The sequence below is a fragment of the Corvus moneduloides genome, chromosome 7, assembly GCF_009650955.1.
Source record: "Corvus moneduloides isolate bCorMon1 chromosome 7, bCorMon1.pri, whole genome shotgun sequence".
Lineage (NCBI taxonomy): Eukaryota > Metazoa > Chordata > Aves > Passeriformes > Corvidae > Corvus > Corvus moneduloides.
Window position 1 is genome coordinate 24,019,844 of NC_045482.1, and position 15,178 is coordinate 24,035,021.

General features: G+C 40.9%; 1 protein-coding gene across 1 annotated transcript in view; it reads left to right on the forward strand.

The window, feature by feature from the left end:
* USP37 (ubiquitin specific peptidase 37) overlaps nucleotides 1-15,178 on the forward strand; it is a 35,786-nt gene that overhangs the window by 16,646 nt on the left and 3,962 nt on the right. The window contains exons 15-23 of the mRNA XM_032114644.1: nucleotides 396-560; nucleotides 2,027-2,092; nucleotides 3,025-3,175; nucleotides 6,945-7,197; nucleotides 9,179-9,345; nucleotides 11,157-11,217; nucleotides 13,365-13,480; nucleotides 14,335-14,404; nucleotides 14,923-15,061. Of these exons, the coding sequence (XP_031970535.1) occupies nucleotides 396-560; nucleotides 2,027-2,092; nucleotides 3,025-3,175; nucleotides 6,945-7,197; nucleotides 9,179-9,345; nucleotides 11,157-11,217; nucleotides 13,365-13,480; nucleotides 14,335-14,404; nucleotides 14,923-15,061 (1,188 nt within the window). The remainder of the gene's footprint in view (nucleotides 1-395; nucleotides 561-2,026; nucleotides 2,093-3,024; nucleotides 3,176-6,944; nucleotides 7,198-9,178; nucleotides 9,346-11,156; nucleotides 11,218-13,364; nucleotides 13,481-14,334; nucleotides 14,405-14,922; nucleotides 15,062-15,178) is intronic.

Consider the following 15,178-nt stretch of genomic DNA (forward strand, 5'->3'; position numbering starts at 1 on the left):
GTGCACCTGCAATCAATCTTCATGCTGTTTTTCACTTTCACTCTAAAGAAGCTCTTGGAAACTCTCAGCAGTACTTGTGTCTTCCTCCCTATTGCTACACAAGGAGGACTGAGTTTTCTCCTTCCCCTTTTCTTGGGGTTTTTGGGGTGTGAATGAAGCCGATACAGTAAATATATTCTGGAACTTTAATATTGCACAAGTTGAGTGATGGACAGGGGCATAATTACCTGTGTCTGACAGGTAAGAGATGGGTCAGCATTTGCCTACCACCCCAAAGTAATAATCTGGTTTGGTCCGGTGAATGCCTTTGGAAAAAAGGGTTACTTGGATTTTGAATAGGTTTTCTCTGATTTCTGTTTTGAGATTAACACTTGTCCTTCTCTCATCTCTCTCAGGGTCCTGATTCTTCATCTGAAACGATACAGCTTCAATGTAGCATTGTCTCTCAACCATAAAGTCGGGCAGCAGGTGGTTATTCCAAGATACTTAACCTTGCTTTCCCACTGTACAGAAAGCACCAGGCAGCCACTGACGCTGGGATGGAGCGTCCATTCTGCCATGTAAGTGTGCAACTTTGGTCCCTGCTGTGTTAATCATGTATGCCACAAGGTAGGCAGTTGTCAGGTCTCCTCCAGAGAATGTCTGGGCAAGGAAACATTACAGTTATGCAGCTTCAGATGTGTGCTGCTGGTTTGTAATGGTAATGTCATAAGAACATGTATGGAAACGAAGCATGATAGAAGCAGTAGGAGGAGATGGTTGGACATTATTTAGGGAATATTTGGTAAGATAGTATTCTTCACTGTCCTTGAAAATAACTTCATATTCTTTTTAAGAATGCTTCTGTTAGTAATTTTTAAAAGGTAGGCCTCTCAGTCCGAAGTAATCTAGATTACGTTTCCCTTCAGAGCACCCTAACTCTATTTAGAAGTCAAAACATTGTGTCTTTTTCTGCTAATTTCCACTTGCACCTCCTGTGCTGTCATTCATTTTTCATTGTCTTTCCTGTGCCACCGTAGTATCTAAACCCTTTGTATGCTGAAAATACTCTCCTTTTCCTTGTGGCAGTTATTTCTGTACAGCTGCCTGACCTGAGACACAGAGATTAAATGTGCCAGTTGTCACACAGGAAGTGTGTGGCAGAATAAGGAACAAGAAACCCTCCGGTCTCTTGTAGCCCCTGACTAGTGACGTAGCCAGGGTATCCATCGTGAGCTAGGACACATCTGGTGTGTGTGTTCAGCAGTGTGGCATGTGTTGTGCCAAATGTTTAGTGTTGTTTGAGATGCAAGTGGATGTTTCCCATAAATTTCCTTTAACTGTAGAAATCTCAGACTCAATAAACTGTTTACGCTACCCAGAGCAGCAATACTTTAAAATAGGTTGAAAATAGCTTTCCAGTGTTTGGAGTTTTTTTCGATCATGAAAACCATTGTGATTGACCAGAGAGTGGAAGGGGAACTAGGCTGAAGAGAAGCAGCCCTGGTTTAGGGGGAAGATTAGAAAAGATTTCTGCAGTGGCTGCCATCTGTTTGATAGGTATGTAGTGATAGTGATGGGCTTTGAGGAGCCCATGAAAGGATTAAATGGAGCAGGAAGTTTCTTTAGAAGAATCTAGGTAAGGGAGGAGAAATTAAGATGTGGGATATGCCAGAAAACTGGCTGATCCAGACAACAGCAGGAGACTGTGGTTTGGGAGCAGGAACTCAAGTGTTGGTGGGAATAAAAAATAAAGGATAAAGGAATGAGTTGTCTTGACATGGGAGCCGAGAGCCTTTAATTTGTGAGCTGGTCCCTAAGGGTGCGTTGCCAAGAAGTGAATAAAGTTTAAAGAATTATATATGGTTTTGAACAACTGTTGTTTATTTATAATGTGATGAAGTTATTACTGTAAGTCTAAGTAATTAGCAAGTACATAATGGTATTCTGCTTGTTCTTTTTGGTCATGGATTTGCATGCATAGCAGACAAGTAAACACTTTTTAAAGACTGTAACTACTGCAATAAATACTTTGCTTTTTTAATAGTTCCCGTCCATTGAAAGCCTCCCAAATGGTGAACTCCTGTACTGTAAGCACTTCCACACCTTGTAGGTGAGTTACAGCTCTGAAATGTCCATATCCAATGGCCTGGGGTTTTGGGGCATAGTTTCTAAGGCATTTTAAGATTTCGTAGTTGTTTTCTATTTTTTGTGTTGCAAATTATTTCAGTTACTGTCTTTTTTCACATCTGAGTTTTATGGGTGTTACATGCTAGCTGAAATTAACATCAGTGGTGCAATTTGCCTTGTTTAGGAAGCAAAATGATTTCTACTTCTGCAATCTAGCTCTTTATTCTGACTCTATGGAGTCAAAATGTGTGTTTTGGGAACAGGTGGCTGGTTCCTTAAGTTTATTTGCAAACATGAGACAGCCAGTTCTTGATACTGTGAAAAATGTGGTATCACACTGGATGGTTTTGCATTGAGGGATGCCTAAAGACCAGATTTAGTAATAAAATGGAAATCATGACTTCCCCAGACTCCCTTGTCTTCTATTCTAAAGAAGCAAAAATTTATCTTAATGGAAGAGCAAACAGAAAAACTGAAAAATCTGTGCATTTCTGACTTTTTGTATCTGGGTAATGATGTGAGAAGTCCTATGTCTGACTTAAATCATTTGACTTCCCAAGTTTATTATGCCAAATTCTGTGTTACTGTGGTCTTGTCTCAAATGAATTCTGTCTGGGATTGTGAGGTAATAAAGTGCAGAATCCTTGGCCTTAAAAGCAAAAGCCACACACTTAGTAACTTTTAATGTTGTAAGCTATTATTGCAGGCTTCCAGTAGATATGTCTGTTAACCCAATAAAATAAACCTGTTCTGAAAACCCTGACTGCCATGTTAATGAATTGTCACTGTCGAGTTGTTGGCAGTTTGTTCCCCAGTTGAACAGTGTGAAAGCACTACTTCAACAGTTACTTTGAAACGTGTTTGTAGGATGCTACTAATGCTGTGAAGTTTTATAGCCATGTGTTTAATTTACAGAAAATACACTTTCAAGTCAAAGAGCTCCACAGCACTCTATGTAGATTCTGACAGTGATGATGAGCCATTGAAACGCTCTGTTGCCCATAGCCAAAGGTTGTGTAACATACAGAGTAGAGATCAGCAACAACTGCAAGAAGAGCCAGAAAAGGTAAGGGAAAAACCCACAAACTTTCATGTACTAGATCCTGTATGTGCTCATGTCTGCTGTGTGCTTTTTTTAGCATAAACTGAGTGAAATTGATGTCAGATGAGGTTTTTTTCCTCCTAATTAGCACTGCAGTGCTGGAAGGGAGTGCTTTGCTAATTGACCTCTCTCTACAGTTGTCTTGGGTTCCCACTGGGAACAGAGGTAATTGCATTGCAATTGAACTTGAGTTTTCAGGTTATGTATACCAGCTGCTTAGCAGTTTGGTCAGTCCTTTGGGTAACTTTCACTAATAATGTTCCTGGGCTGAAGTATAATGTGCTGTCAATAATAAAAGTATGCAGTAAAGTCCTTGATTAAATTAGATCCAGTACAAGTTGGGATAAGCAGAGAATTCAGTTAAGAGAATTCCATGCACATCCAATCTGTGTCCTCTTTGAAGTGTGGCTTTTAAAATGCTGTTAGAATCTGAAGCTAACAGTCTTTGGAGGCGGACACATAGAAGTGTGAAGAGACCAAACTCATTGGTGTAATGGCACAGTTAATTTCAAATTGCCTTTGAGCTTTTTCTTGTGACTAGCATTAATGCTGCCAAGATGCTTTTTTTGCCTCTGTCAGGGCAGTGTATTAGCAGGTAGATGAGTTGTGTGGGAAGAAATGGTGACCTAGGAGGGAATAGAAGCAGCTTAGAGGATTATCTTACAGTACCACTTTCTTCTGTTAAGAGTGATGCAGGCCTAGTGCTTAGGACAAGTTTCCTGCATCTCTGCTTCTATAAAGCTTTTGCTTCACTAAAGTTTTTGACAATGCTCATAGGGTTATTTTAATCAAGCAGAGACTTGTGGCCTTGATTATGGCATTGAGGGACAGGTGTAAATCTGGGTGAATAGCAGTAGGTAACAAGAGGAAGCTATCTACAGTTTCTGATCTGATGGGAAGATCAAACCAAGGGAGGATCCTGACCTAGTATTTAATGAATGATAGATACTGAGTATTAAATTTTTAGAAGATCCAGAGCTGGGAAGAGCTGCCAGTTTGATGAAGCTCAGAACTACAGATAAGAATGATCTTGACAAATGAGAGAAACTGCATAAAAATAGGAGGGGTTGTTCAGTAGGAGCAGGCTGAAGGTGCTAATTTTATCAGGATTAATCAACTATAAATGTGGGATGGGAACAGCTGGGAAAGCAGTGGGCCTTCAGAAAGGGCCTGGAAGGTGACGGTCACTCACTAGGGTTGAAAGTAGAAGTATCTGGACAGAACCGTAGCCTGCACGTTGTGTCATGTAACCCTCCTTTCTTCCTCAGCATTGAGCTTTAGCTGGAGTTCTGTATCCATCTTTGGGCTCTGGACTGAAAAGAGTTAGAGATTAACTGGAGAGGGGCCAGAGGAGAGGAACATGAATGGTCAGAGGTCTAGAAAGGAAGATTTTGAGAGAAAGAGCAGGCAAGTGGTCTTCAGTTTGGTCTTTAGTTTAAAGAGAAACATAAGCAAGGTTTGTGTCTTCAAGGAACAGGAAGAAGTTAATAGAAACACTTGAGCTGTTTGCTGTGCCTGTGGTGGATAGAACAAGAAGTAATAGACTAAGTTGCAAACAGTCATTTTTAGATTAAATATTATGGAACACTTCCTGATGGTCAGGATATGTAGGGATGGAATGGATTGCTGTGGAAAAATACAGAAAACCCTTTGCTGAAGGTCCTGCGACTGCTGTCCTGCATGGCACATCTATGCCTGGCTGCAGCTGCGGGAAGGAAATAAGCTTGTCTTTTCTGTACATAAGAGGGACTTCAAAGGTATTTCAAACTGTCCTAACTGATTCTTCCTGGAGTTCTGTTTGTGAAGAAGAGTAGGTAGTCTCTATCACACAAGCCCTGTAAGTGCAGAAATTGTGGGAATAAAGCATAGTAATTTGAATAACAAATTAATTACAGGCTTTACAGCCTGTTATGGGAAAGAGACACTGGTGGGGATGATTACACATACATGATTTTATTCTGTGGCCATGCATATTGGCCACTTCTCAAACACAGGCCTGACCAACCATCTGTTACCATTAACCAGGTTCTCTGACCTTCTCAGTGTTGCCCTGGGGAACCTGGTCCTGGTTTTTAGAAGTGGCAGCACTGCTGCTGCACCATTTCTCTTGGTATGATTCTCAGAAAAGCTGTGGATGGGGTTGCATTAAGGGCTTGGTGGTCAGTTTGTCTGGCCAGTACATCCCTTGCCAGGCACTCCTTGCAAAATGTCCCTGCAGTGTGGGAGAACAGCTGGAAAGCATCTGGATATGGCACTGGGTTATAGGGGCAAATAGCAGTTATCCAGGGCAGAACTGCAATTCCTATGATCTCTGCTTCTGCAGATGAAGTAGTATTTGAAGGACTTCTTAAAAATGCTTACTTAAAACAGCATGTCTTAGAGCCTAAGATATTTAAAATCCATGCAAATAATGTCTCATAGAAAAGTTGTATTCTAATAATGCACAGATGCTGCCAAGTCTTTAAAGTCCAGCCACTGAATTAGTGGTAGCTGTTGGCAGAGAGCCTGGAACTAGGGTTTGCCAAAGAGCTAAACCAGTTTTGGTGTTGGTAGCCTACAGGTGCAGAGAGATAAATCAGAAAGCTTAAAAAGCAGGTACTCTGCTTTACTTACTCAGTGCATAAATAGCTGTGAGGGGAGAGGTTTAAATTTGTCACTTCTAATTCTTGGAGGGCAACATGTCTAGAACAAGCAGTTTAGTTGGCTAATTCATTTACTAATCTTTTTTGAAAAGGTAGTTTTAATACTAAATGCTTGCTGTATTTGAGTAAAAAGCAGCAGTAAAAATGTACTTTTGTTCATTTTAACAAAGTTCTGGGATCCACCTGATGCAGTTTGGATTAAGACCTGGATAAGTACATTTTAATAGAAACTATCTTACCCCATTTTTAATATAGGGGTATTATTAATAATATAGGAAAAGAAATTTAAGCATATGGTAAATAGTGTAATTGTGTCAACATGCATACATGGAGGTTAACCTCCTGATTAACAGTTAATATCAAAATGATTGAAATAACTATATTATTTGCAAATCACTGTGGTGTAGGAGTTGATGAGCATCAGCTTTAGGAAAATGAACTATAAAAAGGAAAATTGAGATTAAGACTAAGGTGTTTTTTCTTTCTTCCAATTTAAAATCATTCTGTTCTCCTTGGGAAAGAATAATTCCCCCCTTTCCCTGTTAAACTGTTTTCTTACTTGGTTTGCAGTCCTGCCCTCCTCCCTGTACCCACATCAAGATTTCATATGGCAAATCTGCAGCACAAAACCTAATTTTAATTGCTCTTCATACCAGCTCAATTTCAGTTTCTATTCTTCTATCCCTGTATTCAAGTTCAGTTACTCTCATGTTGCTGCTTCATCCTTTGTTAACAAACTTGCAATTTCCCTGCTCGTATCTCAGCACTGACTTGCCAGGGGCTTGAGAATTCATCAGAACCTAAAGGGGAAAAACATTTGTTGAAGGAAAAGAAGAAGGCAAGGGTTATCTTGTGTATGTTAATCCACAAGGCCTGTAAAAACTGGTTGTAGTGTATATTTGAATATTCTGTGGAGTAAATGTAGCTACAAAGGCTGTCTTTCCATTGAGTCTCTTGTACCTATGTTGAATGTTGACAGTGCCAAGCTCCCACTCCCTGGGGTTAATAAAAATAAATCTCCACAGAAATGTAAAACTGATGTTATATACCTGTTTATTCAAACACTTAATCATAACTCCATTCATCTCTAGGGTTCAAAAAGAAGTAAAATGGAGGGTGATAAACCCGAGCTGGGTAATGCTGGTTTTGATGGGATGAGCGAAGATGAACTGCTAGCAGCTGTCTTAGAGATTAGCAAAAGGGAAGCTTCTCTGTCTCTGAGCCATGATGAAGATAAGCCCACAAGCAGCCCAGACACTGGTTTTGGAGATGATGAAATTCAGGAATTGCCAGAAAACCTGGAATCTATGGAGATGGAGAAACCCAAAATGGTATTAGACTCAGGTAAGGCAGAGTAACCATCTTAACTGGACTCTAGCAGGCTAAAGCAGGTTACTGATAACATCAGGTTGGTAATGGCTGGTGGTAGGAACTACATGCAAGTGCACTGGTGAAACTGCCTGACTTCCTCAAGAGTTTTAGGAACTTAAACTTTATAATTTCCTTGTGTATAAAGCATCTAATTCATCGAACTGTGAAAATGTATTTTCTGGTAAGTCTGTTACCTCCATGATTCAAAGTTAATTTCCATTTTTTTTCCTCTCTTGATTAACACATGCTTCCACAGGTTCCTGTGCCAGACAATTCAATTTCCTAATATTTGGCCTTGTTTAGAACTGACTCTTCCATAAGCAGAAAGTATTTTCATTTCTGTAGCTGTTGTAGCAGCACAGCAGCAGTGTTCACGTGGCTGGTGTGCAAGAGGGCTGCATAAGACTAGAATGCTTTCATAAATGCAGCTATTTTGTCACTAGTTACTAAAGAATTTAACTATATCTCTGTAGTTTTTTCTAAAGCTTTTTCTATGAGAGTAGACCTGTAAGCTTAAGAGTCTCAAGTGATTTATGGCCTCTGACAGAGACACGTGATTGAGTACAAGGAGGAGGCTGTGTGATCTCAGTGCGGGGAAGTTGAGTCTTCCTTTAGCCAGCTGAAGGAAATAGAAGTGGTTTATCATTTATTGTGTGCCACCTGCTTTTGGTCAGGTTTTTAATTCCACTAGCATGGAAGAAGAGACCAACAATATGCTCATGTCCTCTAAGAGCCAGGAGGTTAATTTAAAAACAGAATACCCCACTGTTACCAAAAATGACACTTGTTTCAATGGACAACTCTTGACAGCCTTGATGGTGGAAGGCAGTGTGTAAGAATAATACTGTATGTGACAGCGTGGTTTGTGCCCTCCTTTTTATACAGTAGTGTTGCTTGTGGTGGTGTGAGAGGGAGCTGTGATAGAGTGCAGCCACATAAACTTGTTTTTCTCCATGTTTTCTTTGGAAAGTACAATGTAAATATTTGAAGGCTCTTTTGTGACTCTTAAGCAAAAAGTATGTGTTTAATATAAGTTCTGTATTTCTTCTTACACTGGAAGTTTTCAAAGGTCATGTAATAAATTCTGTTTTGTTTTTCATCTTAAAAGGATTAGACAGATGGATTATGGTTCTGGTGGTCTTGTGTTTAAGGGTTCCCAGATACTGAGACTGCCTTGTTTTATCCTTGTTAATAACTATTCAGCAGATACTGAAGTCTGCACAGGACAAAACCGTGAAGTTTCACATGCTGCTGCCTGTCAGCTGTTGGAGCAGGTCCTGACACTTTCTCAGTTGCAAGCAAGAATCAAATTGTCCTGCAACTGCAGGAGTCTATGCAGTGGTTGGATGAAGGTTCATTCCAGATGTTTCATAAAGCACTTCTGCCATAGTGTTTACTTCAAAGGTGAACTAAAAAGCTATAGTCCTCATGCACATTTAAAGCTGTACGTAGTGTTCACAAGATTGAGGCTCTTACCTGAAGCAGAAGGTGGCACATTTCAACAGTACCTGAGTTTGTGCTTTTTTCCATCTTGCATATGGTTTGGCTTTAATTGTGGCTTCATCTGTAGTACTCTGAGGTATAATATGCAATGCAAATTTTTATAGTCCATGGTTTCTTATAGAGAAATTCATGTGTCAGCTTCACGGCTGCAGAAACCTAGTGGTGTGTGGCTTCTGTAGTTAAACTTGCTGTTTCTGAGGGAACATAAAAGGCTAAGAAGAGAACAGGTTCAGGTATTAATCAAATGGTTCATTGTGCTCCAGTTAAAATGAGTATAAGACTGCGCTTTGGAACTTTTTCCATTTGACTCTTGTGTGGGCGTTTTATGGTGGGTGAGCTCCCTGTCAGTAGATGTCACTATGCTGCAAGGATTGTGGTGATTTAAAGAGGACTTCGCTGGTAACAGACAGAAGACCCAGGAAAGTATAAACTGTACTTTGTGATTCCTCAGGTCCTGCCAATTTCACTGAGATAACTAAAGATTTTGATGAGAATAAGGAAAACAAAACTCCAGAAGGCTCCCAAGGGGAGGTTGACTGGCTGCAGCAGTACGATATGGAGAGAGAGAGGGAAGAACAAGAACTTCAGCAGGCACTGGCTCAAAGCCTTCAAGAGCAAGTAAGAAAAATAGTTTGCTTCCTTAAGTTATCTTCTCCAACATTGGAAACCTAAAAGCTAAAGGAAAACCTTGCATTCAGGCAGTAGCTGCAAAGGGATTCTTCTGGGTTTTTTGAGATAACTAGATGGAAAAAGGTTTGGGTTTCTTCTAGCTCCAGTGTCAGTAGAGTGATGACACTGGATACATCTGGGCACGTTTTGTATGTGCTTTGAAAACTGTTCATCACATCACAGACCCATAGATTTCTCAAAGCTCCTCACGTGCTTTTGTACACTGGTTTGTCACATTATATTAAAAACTATGATAACCTGAACTAAACTCTTCCTCTCTGTCATCAAGAAGCCAGCCCACCTTTAACTTCCCTGGCAGTTGCTTCTTGCAGTGTGTCCTGTCAAGACTCAGTGAAAGAGGCAGGTTTCAAAGCCAAGGCTAAGAATGGCCATGTCAGGTCAGGTTGAAGATGCGTCTATCCTAGCTATGTCTCTGGTGCTAGCGAGTAGGGGATGCTTAGTGAAGAATATAGGAACTGAGCATTTATGTGATCCTTCCCTGTCAGTAAAGTGGAAAAAGGATCCCAAGTAATTTAGTCTAAAATAGGTCCTTTAAAGTAGGCTTGGAAAGAATGGGGTTCTTGAGTTGTGTGCTGTCTGTATTCCACTTGAATTGCAAGACCTGTAACTGATTTCTACAAGTTTAACCAAGCTGCTGAGAATAAAGCAAGCACTTAGCCAGGTCTTTCTTTAAATAGGTGCCCTTGTCTGCTCTCTATTAATACCAAAGCTGTCATGGTTTTCCTTATGAGATCTGATGTTTCCATGGCTCTTGGATTTTTCTCTCCCATTACTCATTATGAGGTGCTGGTTGGTATGTTCCATGCCAGATGTAGCTTTGATTCAGCAGTGCTGACTAGTTTAACAAAGATTCCCAAATCCTTTAGAAATAGCGAGATAAAAGGCCTCATGCTAATAATGTAAAACTGCCCTTTGAGTGTGTTTCTGCTACAGTTCTGAAGCAAAAATCTGCTATTCTAATGATTTGGGCATGGAAATGTGGTAGCTGTGGTTATCTCGATTTGAAATACATAGCTGGGGTGCTGCATTCAGGTGTGCAGAAAGCACTCAAACCCTGAATTAAGAAGCCAGCTCATTAAATATTGTCTGGCTTGCTGTAGCTCTGGGCTTTCAAGAGTGGTGGGAGGAACAGGGGCAGAATATTATCCAAACATTGGAAGTGTTGGTTGAATTGAGGTTTCTTTCCTACTTGGTCATGGTAATATTTTTAATACCTGGTTGTTTAGTGGTGTCTTTTTGCATCCTGCCTTTGTGGATTACACCTGTTACATAGAACCACTGGCTCTATTTTCAAATGGCTTAAAAATAACAAAATCTGTCAGGATTTAATGACCATGTCCTCAGCTGGCTTTGGTCAGAAGTAGACTAAATTTTGCCGAAGTGTGAGGAGCTTTGTGTGTAAGTGACAGCTTTCCTGAGCAAAGGGTTGCAAATTCATTCAGATGCTTTTCAAATTAGTGATCCAGGGAAAGCATTCGGTGTTAGTGGAGGCTCGCTCTGCTGCATACCAAACTTCAGGAGCTTTGACAAGCCTTAATGAAGGTTTGTCCCAGGTTCTGTTGCACGGGAACATTGGACTCTCGCTGGTTGCAAACATTCCTTCACATGGAACCTTTAATTTACAATGTCAAGTTTGTTGTAGAAACCAGAGCAGCACAGTTTCAATGGAAAAAGAGCACCACAAGAATTTTAAACAGTGAAATGTCTCAATGAGCTAAGTTTTGTTCTCTCCCCATTAGGAGGCACGAGAACTGAAAGAGGATGATGACCTCAAACGAGCCACGGAATTAAGTCTACAAGGTGAAACTTATTTAAGTTCTTCCAGTATGTTGCTTTTGAGAGGAAATTGTTATGTGTGTATGAGTGCAGCTCCTGACTGTCAGTAAGACAGCTGGGATTCATGTTCTTTTGGTGTGTGCTTTGTTGTGTTTGGCTGCACTCAAGGTCAGTTTTTCTTGTTCTTGGTTGTGAAAGCAAATGCCAGGAAAAACTTAATCTGAAAAATTACTTACTTCAGTCTCTTGAGTTTTTACTTAGATATAGAGATATCTAGAGAGGTATGTGTAATATATTATATGAACCACATATAATATACAATAATGCATAATATTAACTTAGAGAAAGCACAATGGATCTTGAAACTTTGCATTCCCTGCAAAAGCCAGCATGCTCCTGGCCCTAGTCAGAACATAAGGATTGTTACTTGCATTGGTATTTTAGTGCTGATTAATGAATGCCCTGGCCTTGCTTGGGAAAATGAATCAGTGCTGTATCTGTCAGATAGAGGATGGGAGGGAGACAGACCTCACTGCAAGGTATAGCTGTTGGGGGTGAAGAAAAGGACCCAAAACATAGTATCTATCTCCTCCAAATCCAGACAGTGCTGTAGGCCTCCTCAGGCACTGCTCAACGTTTGTGTGAGGCTGGCATGCGAGTGATTTCATACAATCTGGCAGAGCAAAGCATAACCGAGAGAAAATTCCTGCTCCAAAGAGGGAGAGGGAGGGATAATAAAGTATTGTGTTAAGATACTTGTGGTTGCTCAGGGCCTTTTAAAGGCCCTCAGTTGTTACTGGATGAACCCGTGTCAGCTTCTGAAGGGGAGTAAGTTGAATGCTGTTTAGGCATCCCTCACCCTGAGCTCTGGCAGACTGAGTGACCAGTCCCTGTTGGGTTTTCCCTGATTCATATCCAGGAAGAATTCAAGGCTAGAAATTCTTTGTCCCCTTGATTTGCAGTTGCTTGACCTAAACACAAGCATTTCCTTGCTACTGTCTTGTTTGTAAGGCATCAGGAAGCAGTTGTTCAAGGAGATGAACTTAGTCTCGAATGCAGAGCTGGTAGCATTTGTCTTAGGAGGGATCCCATGGATGCTGGAACCAAAGAACCAGCAGTCATCCTGGCACCACTGGTGAAGTGGCATTTAGCAATGCCTGTGGCAGGTGCTTCATGCAGAGACCTACCAAAGTGGCTGTGTTTCTAGGCTGTAGTCTACCTTACAGCCCAGATAAGTGTGGAAAGCAGCAGTAAAGGATTCCCAGTTAAGCAAGGGAATCATCTATAAACTTCCCAAGATTATACTAATCCAGTGACTGATGATTTAACAGGACAAGCAGTGTGAGAATCTCTTTGGCAAAACATCTCCATCACAGCTAGTGTGATAGTCTCTTAAAAACAGAGCAGAAAAAATTCCTAAGCAATGTCCTGTTAATCTCAACTTCTCATCCACCCGGGACTCCATAGCTTTAATTTAGCTGGCGAAAGCATAGCTACTTCTCCTAATGAGTACTGTACAAAATCTTAAATTAGTTGGGTAGCTGCAGAACCCCGGGAAGTTTGGAACAGCGTGTACAGGGAGCAGTGGTGCCTTCCGGCTCTTTACAGAAAGCTGCGTGCATTTTGCTCAGCCAAGCAAACTGGAAGTTCCTGTGGTTAGCAGCCTTCTTACCATGGAAAACAATGAAAAGATGCCTGCTGCCAGCAGTCACATTTTGAAGCCAGTTTTAATTCAAAAATGCACTTTGTTAATGCAACTTATAGTTAAAACTGTAATTCATAGCTTCTTGTTGCAGGAACTCGCAGTTCACTGACCAGACTGGCTGTCCTTCTTTTGCTGTCTGTCCTGTCAGCAGCCCACTGGTGCTCCAGAGCCAGTTGGGTGTTAACTACTCTTTTATCAGCCAGCTGTCATTGCCATAGTGCCCTTTTGGAAAAGCATGAGGGAGATGGTGCTAAAATTAATTCCAAGATACTTAACTGTTGCTCTGACAAGTTGGAAAAGGGAAAGAGCTTTTATTTGGAAATTCCAGTATCCCCTGTTTTCTTTGAAAATTAAGCTTGAAATTTTATTACGCCTATTTAGGTGGGTAGATAGACCTCAGCCTGTTGTGAATTCCTGTGTGGTCCACAGCTTCTCACGCAGTTATCATTGTTTCCTTGCTATCTAGAGTTTAACAGCTCTCTCCTGGACAGCGTTGGCTCTGATGAAGACTCTGGGAATGAGGATGTTCTTGACATGGAGTATTCAGAAGCTGAAGCAGAAGAGCTGAAAAGAAATGCTGAGGTGTGATCCATGATTTCAAAAGCCAAATAAGAAATATAGCTATTCTTTATAGTACTGAAGGTACTTTTACAGAGCAGGTGTAGAGGCTAGAAAGGTCTTTATATTCAGAAGTGAAAACATGGAAAATTTTCTATCTGTAAGTCTTACTGTGTTACTTTAATTACAAAAAAAAACCCAACCAAAACCAAAGCAAACAAAACTCAAAAAAAAAAAAAAAACAGACAGCTGCAGAGACCTTCTGAGTTTCTCTAAGAAACTCTTAAAGAGTATTGTTAGTGAACTCTGTAAGTAACATTTCCTGGTCAAGAGAGGATTAAAAAATAAAGTGTCAAAAGCCAGTGAATAGATAGAGCGTGTTTCCTGCATGTGAAGAGGGTGTTGTCCACTGACATTACAGGTGCAGAACAAGAGAATTTGGGCTACATATCCAGTATTAGCTGTAGAATTTGTGTACCATTATCAATGGCGTGTCTTTGATATTTCAGAAGTAAGCATGGTGTTCCTTTTTGGCTTTTCTGTTTATTTGCTGGATTAATTCTGACATCAGTGGAAGTTGGTCAGGAAATGGTTGTTTAGAAAACTTTGCAGTGTAGAGCTCATGTCAGCATCTGTTCTGAGGTCAGAAAGGCTCCTTCACTGGCTTTCTGATAGATTAAATAGACATTTCCCACTTCTGGAAGGACTCCTTGTTTGGTGTGAACCAGGGTGTCTGTTTCTGTAATCCTTCATTGGGTTGCAGCTTTGAATACAGTAGCCAAAAGTTGATATCACAGGTATAAATCATCTTGTCCATAAGCTATGTGGAGAAAAAAAGAATGCCTGAAATCTTTAATTGTACTTTTTTTTCCCCCCAGACAGGAGAGCTTCCTCACTCCTATCGTCTCATCAGCATTGTCAGCCATATTGGAAGCACATCATCTTCAGGTAAAAGATGCCACATTTTATTCTTCATCTCTTACCTAGCTTGAAAAATCTGTAATACAGAATTACCATAGCAGAATTATTTATAGGGAAGAATTCAGGCAGCAAAGCAAGTCTTCTGTCATGACTTGCTGATGGGGGAGCAGGTTGGGAATGTCATGGTGTGTAACTATGGCATGTAGGAAATGTACAGCTTATGGGCTGCATAGAACTGCTTGTGCTTATTACCAGCTGATTGAGGGACCGGGATCTTAAGGGTCTTTTAGCCTTTAAATCTGACATAGGTGGCTGGACTGGGGTACCTAGCTACCCAGCTCCCTGGTCAAAGTGCAGCATGGAAAGGTGTGCAGAGAAGTTGTGGCTGCTGCCCCATTCCCAGAAGTGTTCAAAGCCAGGTTGGATAGGGCTCTGGGCAACCTGGAGTAGTGGAAGGTGTCCCTGCCCATGGCAGGCAGTTTGGAACAGGATGACCTCTGAGGTCCCTTCCAACCCAAACCATTCTGTGATTCTCTGTTGTTAAGGTCATTATATCAGTGATGTCTATGATATCAAGAAGCAGTCCTGGTTCACCTACAACGACCTGGAAGTGTCTAGAACTCTAGAGACCACTGTTCAGTGTGACAGAGACCGAAGTGGATACATCTTCTTCTACATGCACAAGTAGGTGTCTTGGGGAATTCTGGTGCTAGAAATTACCTACTGATTGTGAAGAGAAGTGGGCTTCTCTTCTTCCTCTGCTGGGATGAAAAATACCTCCAGAATGACAAAATTGAAGTG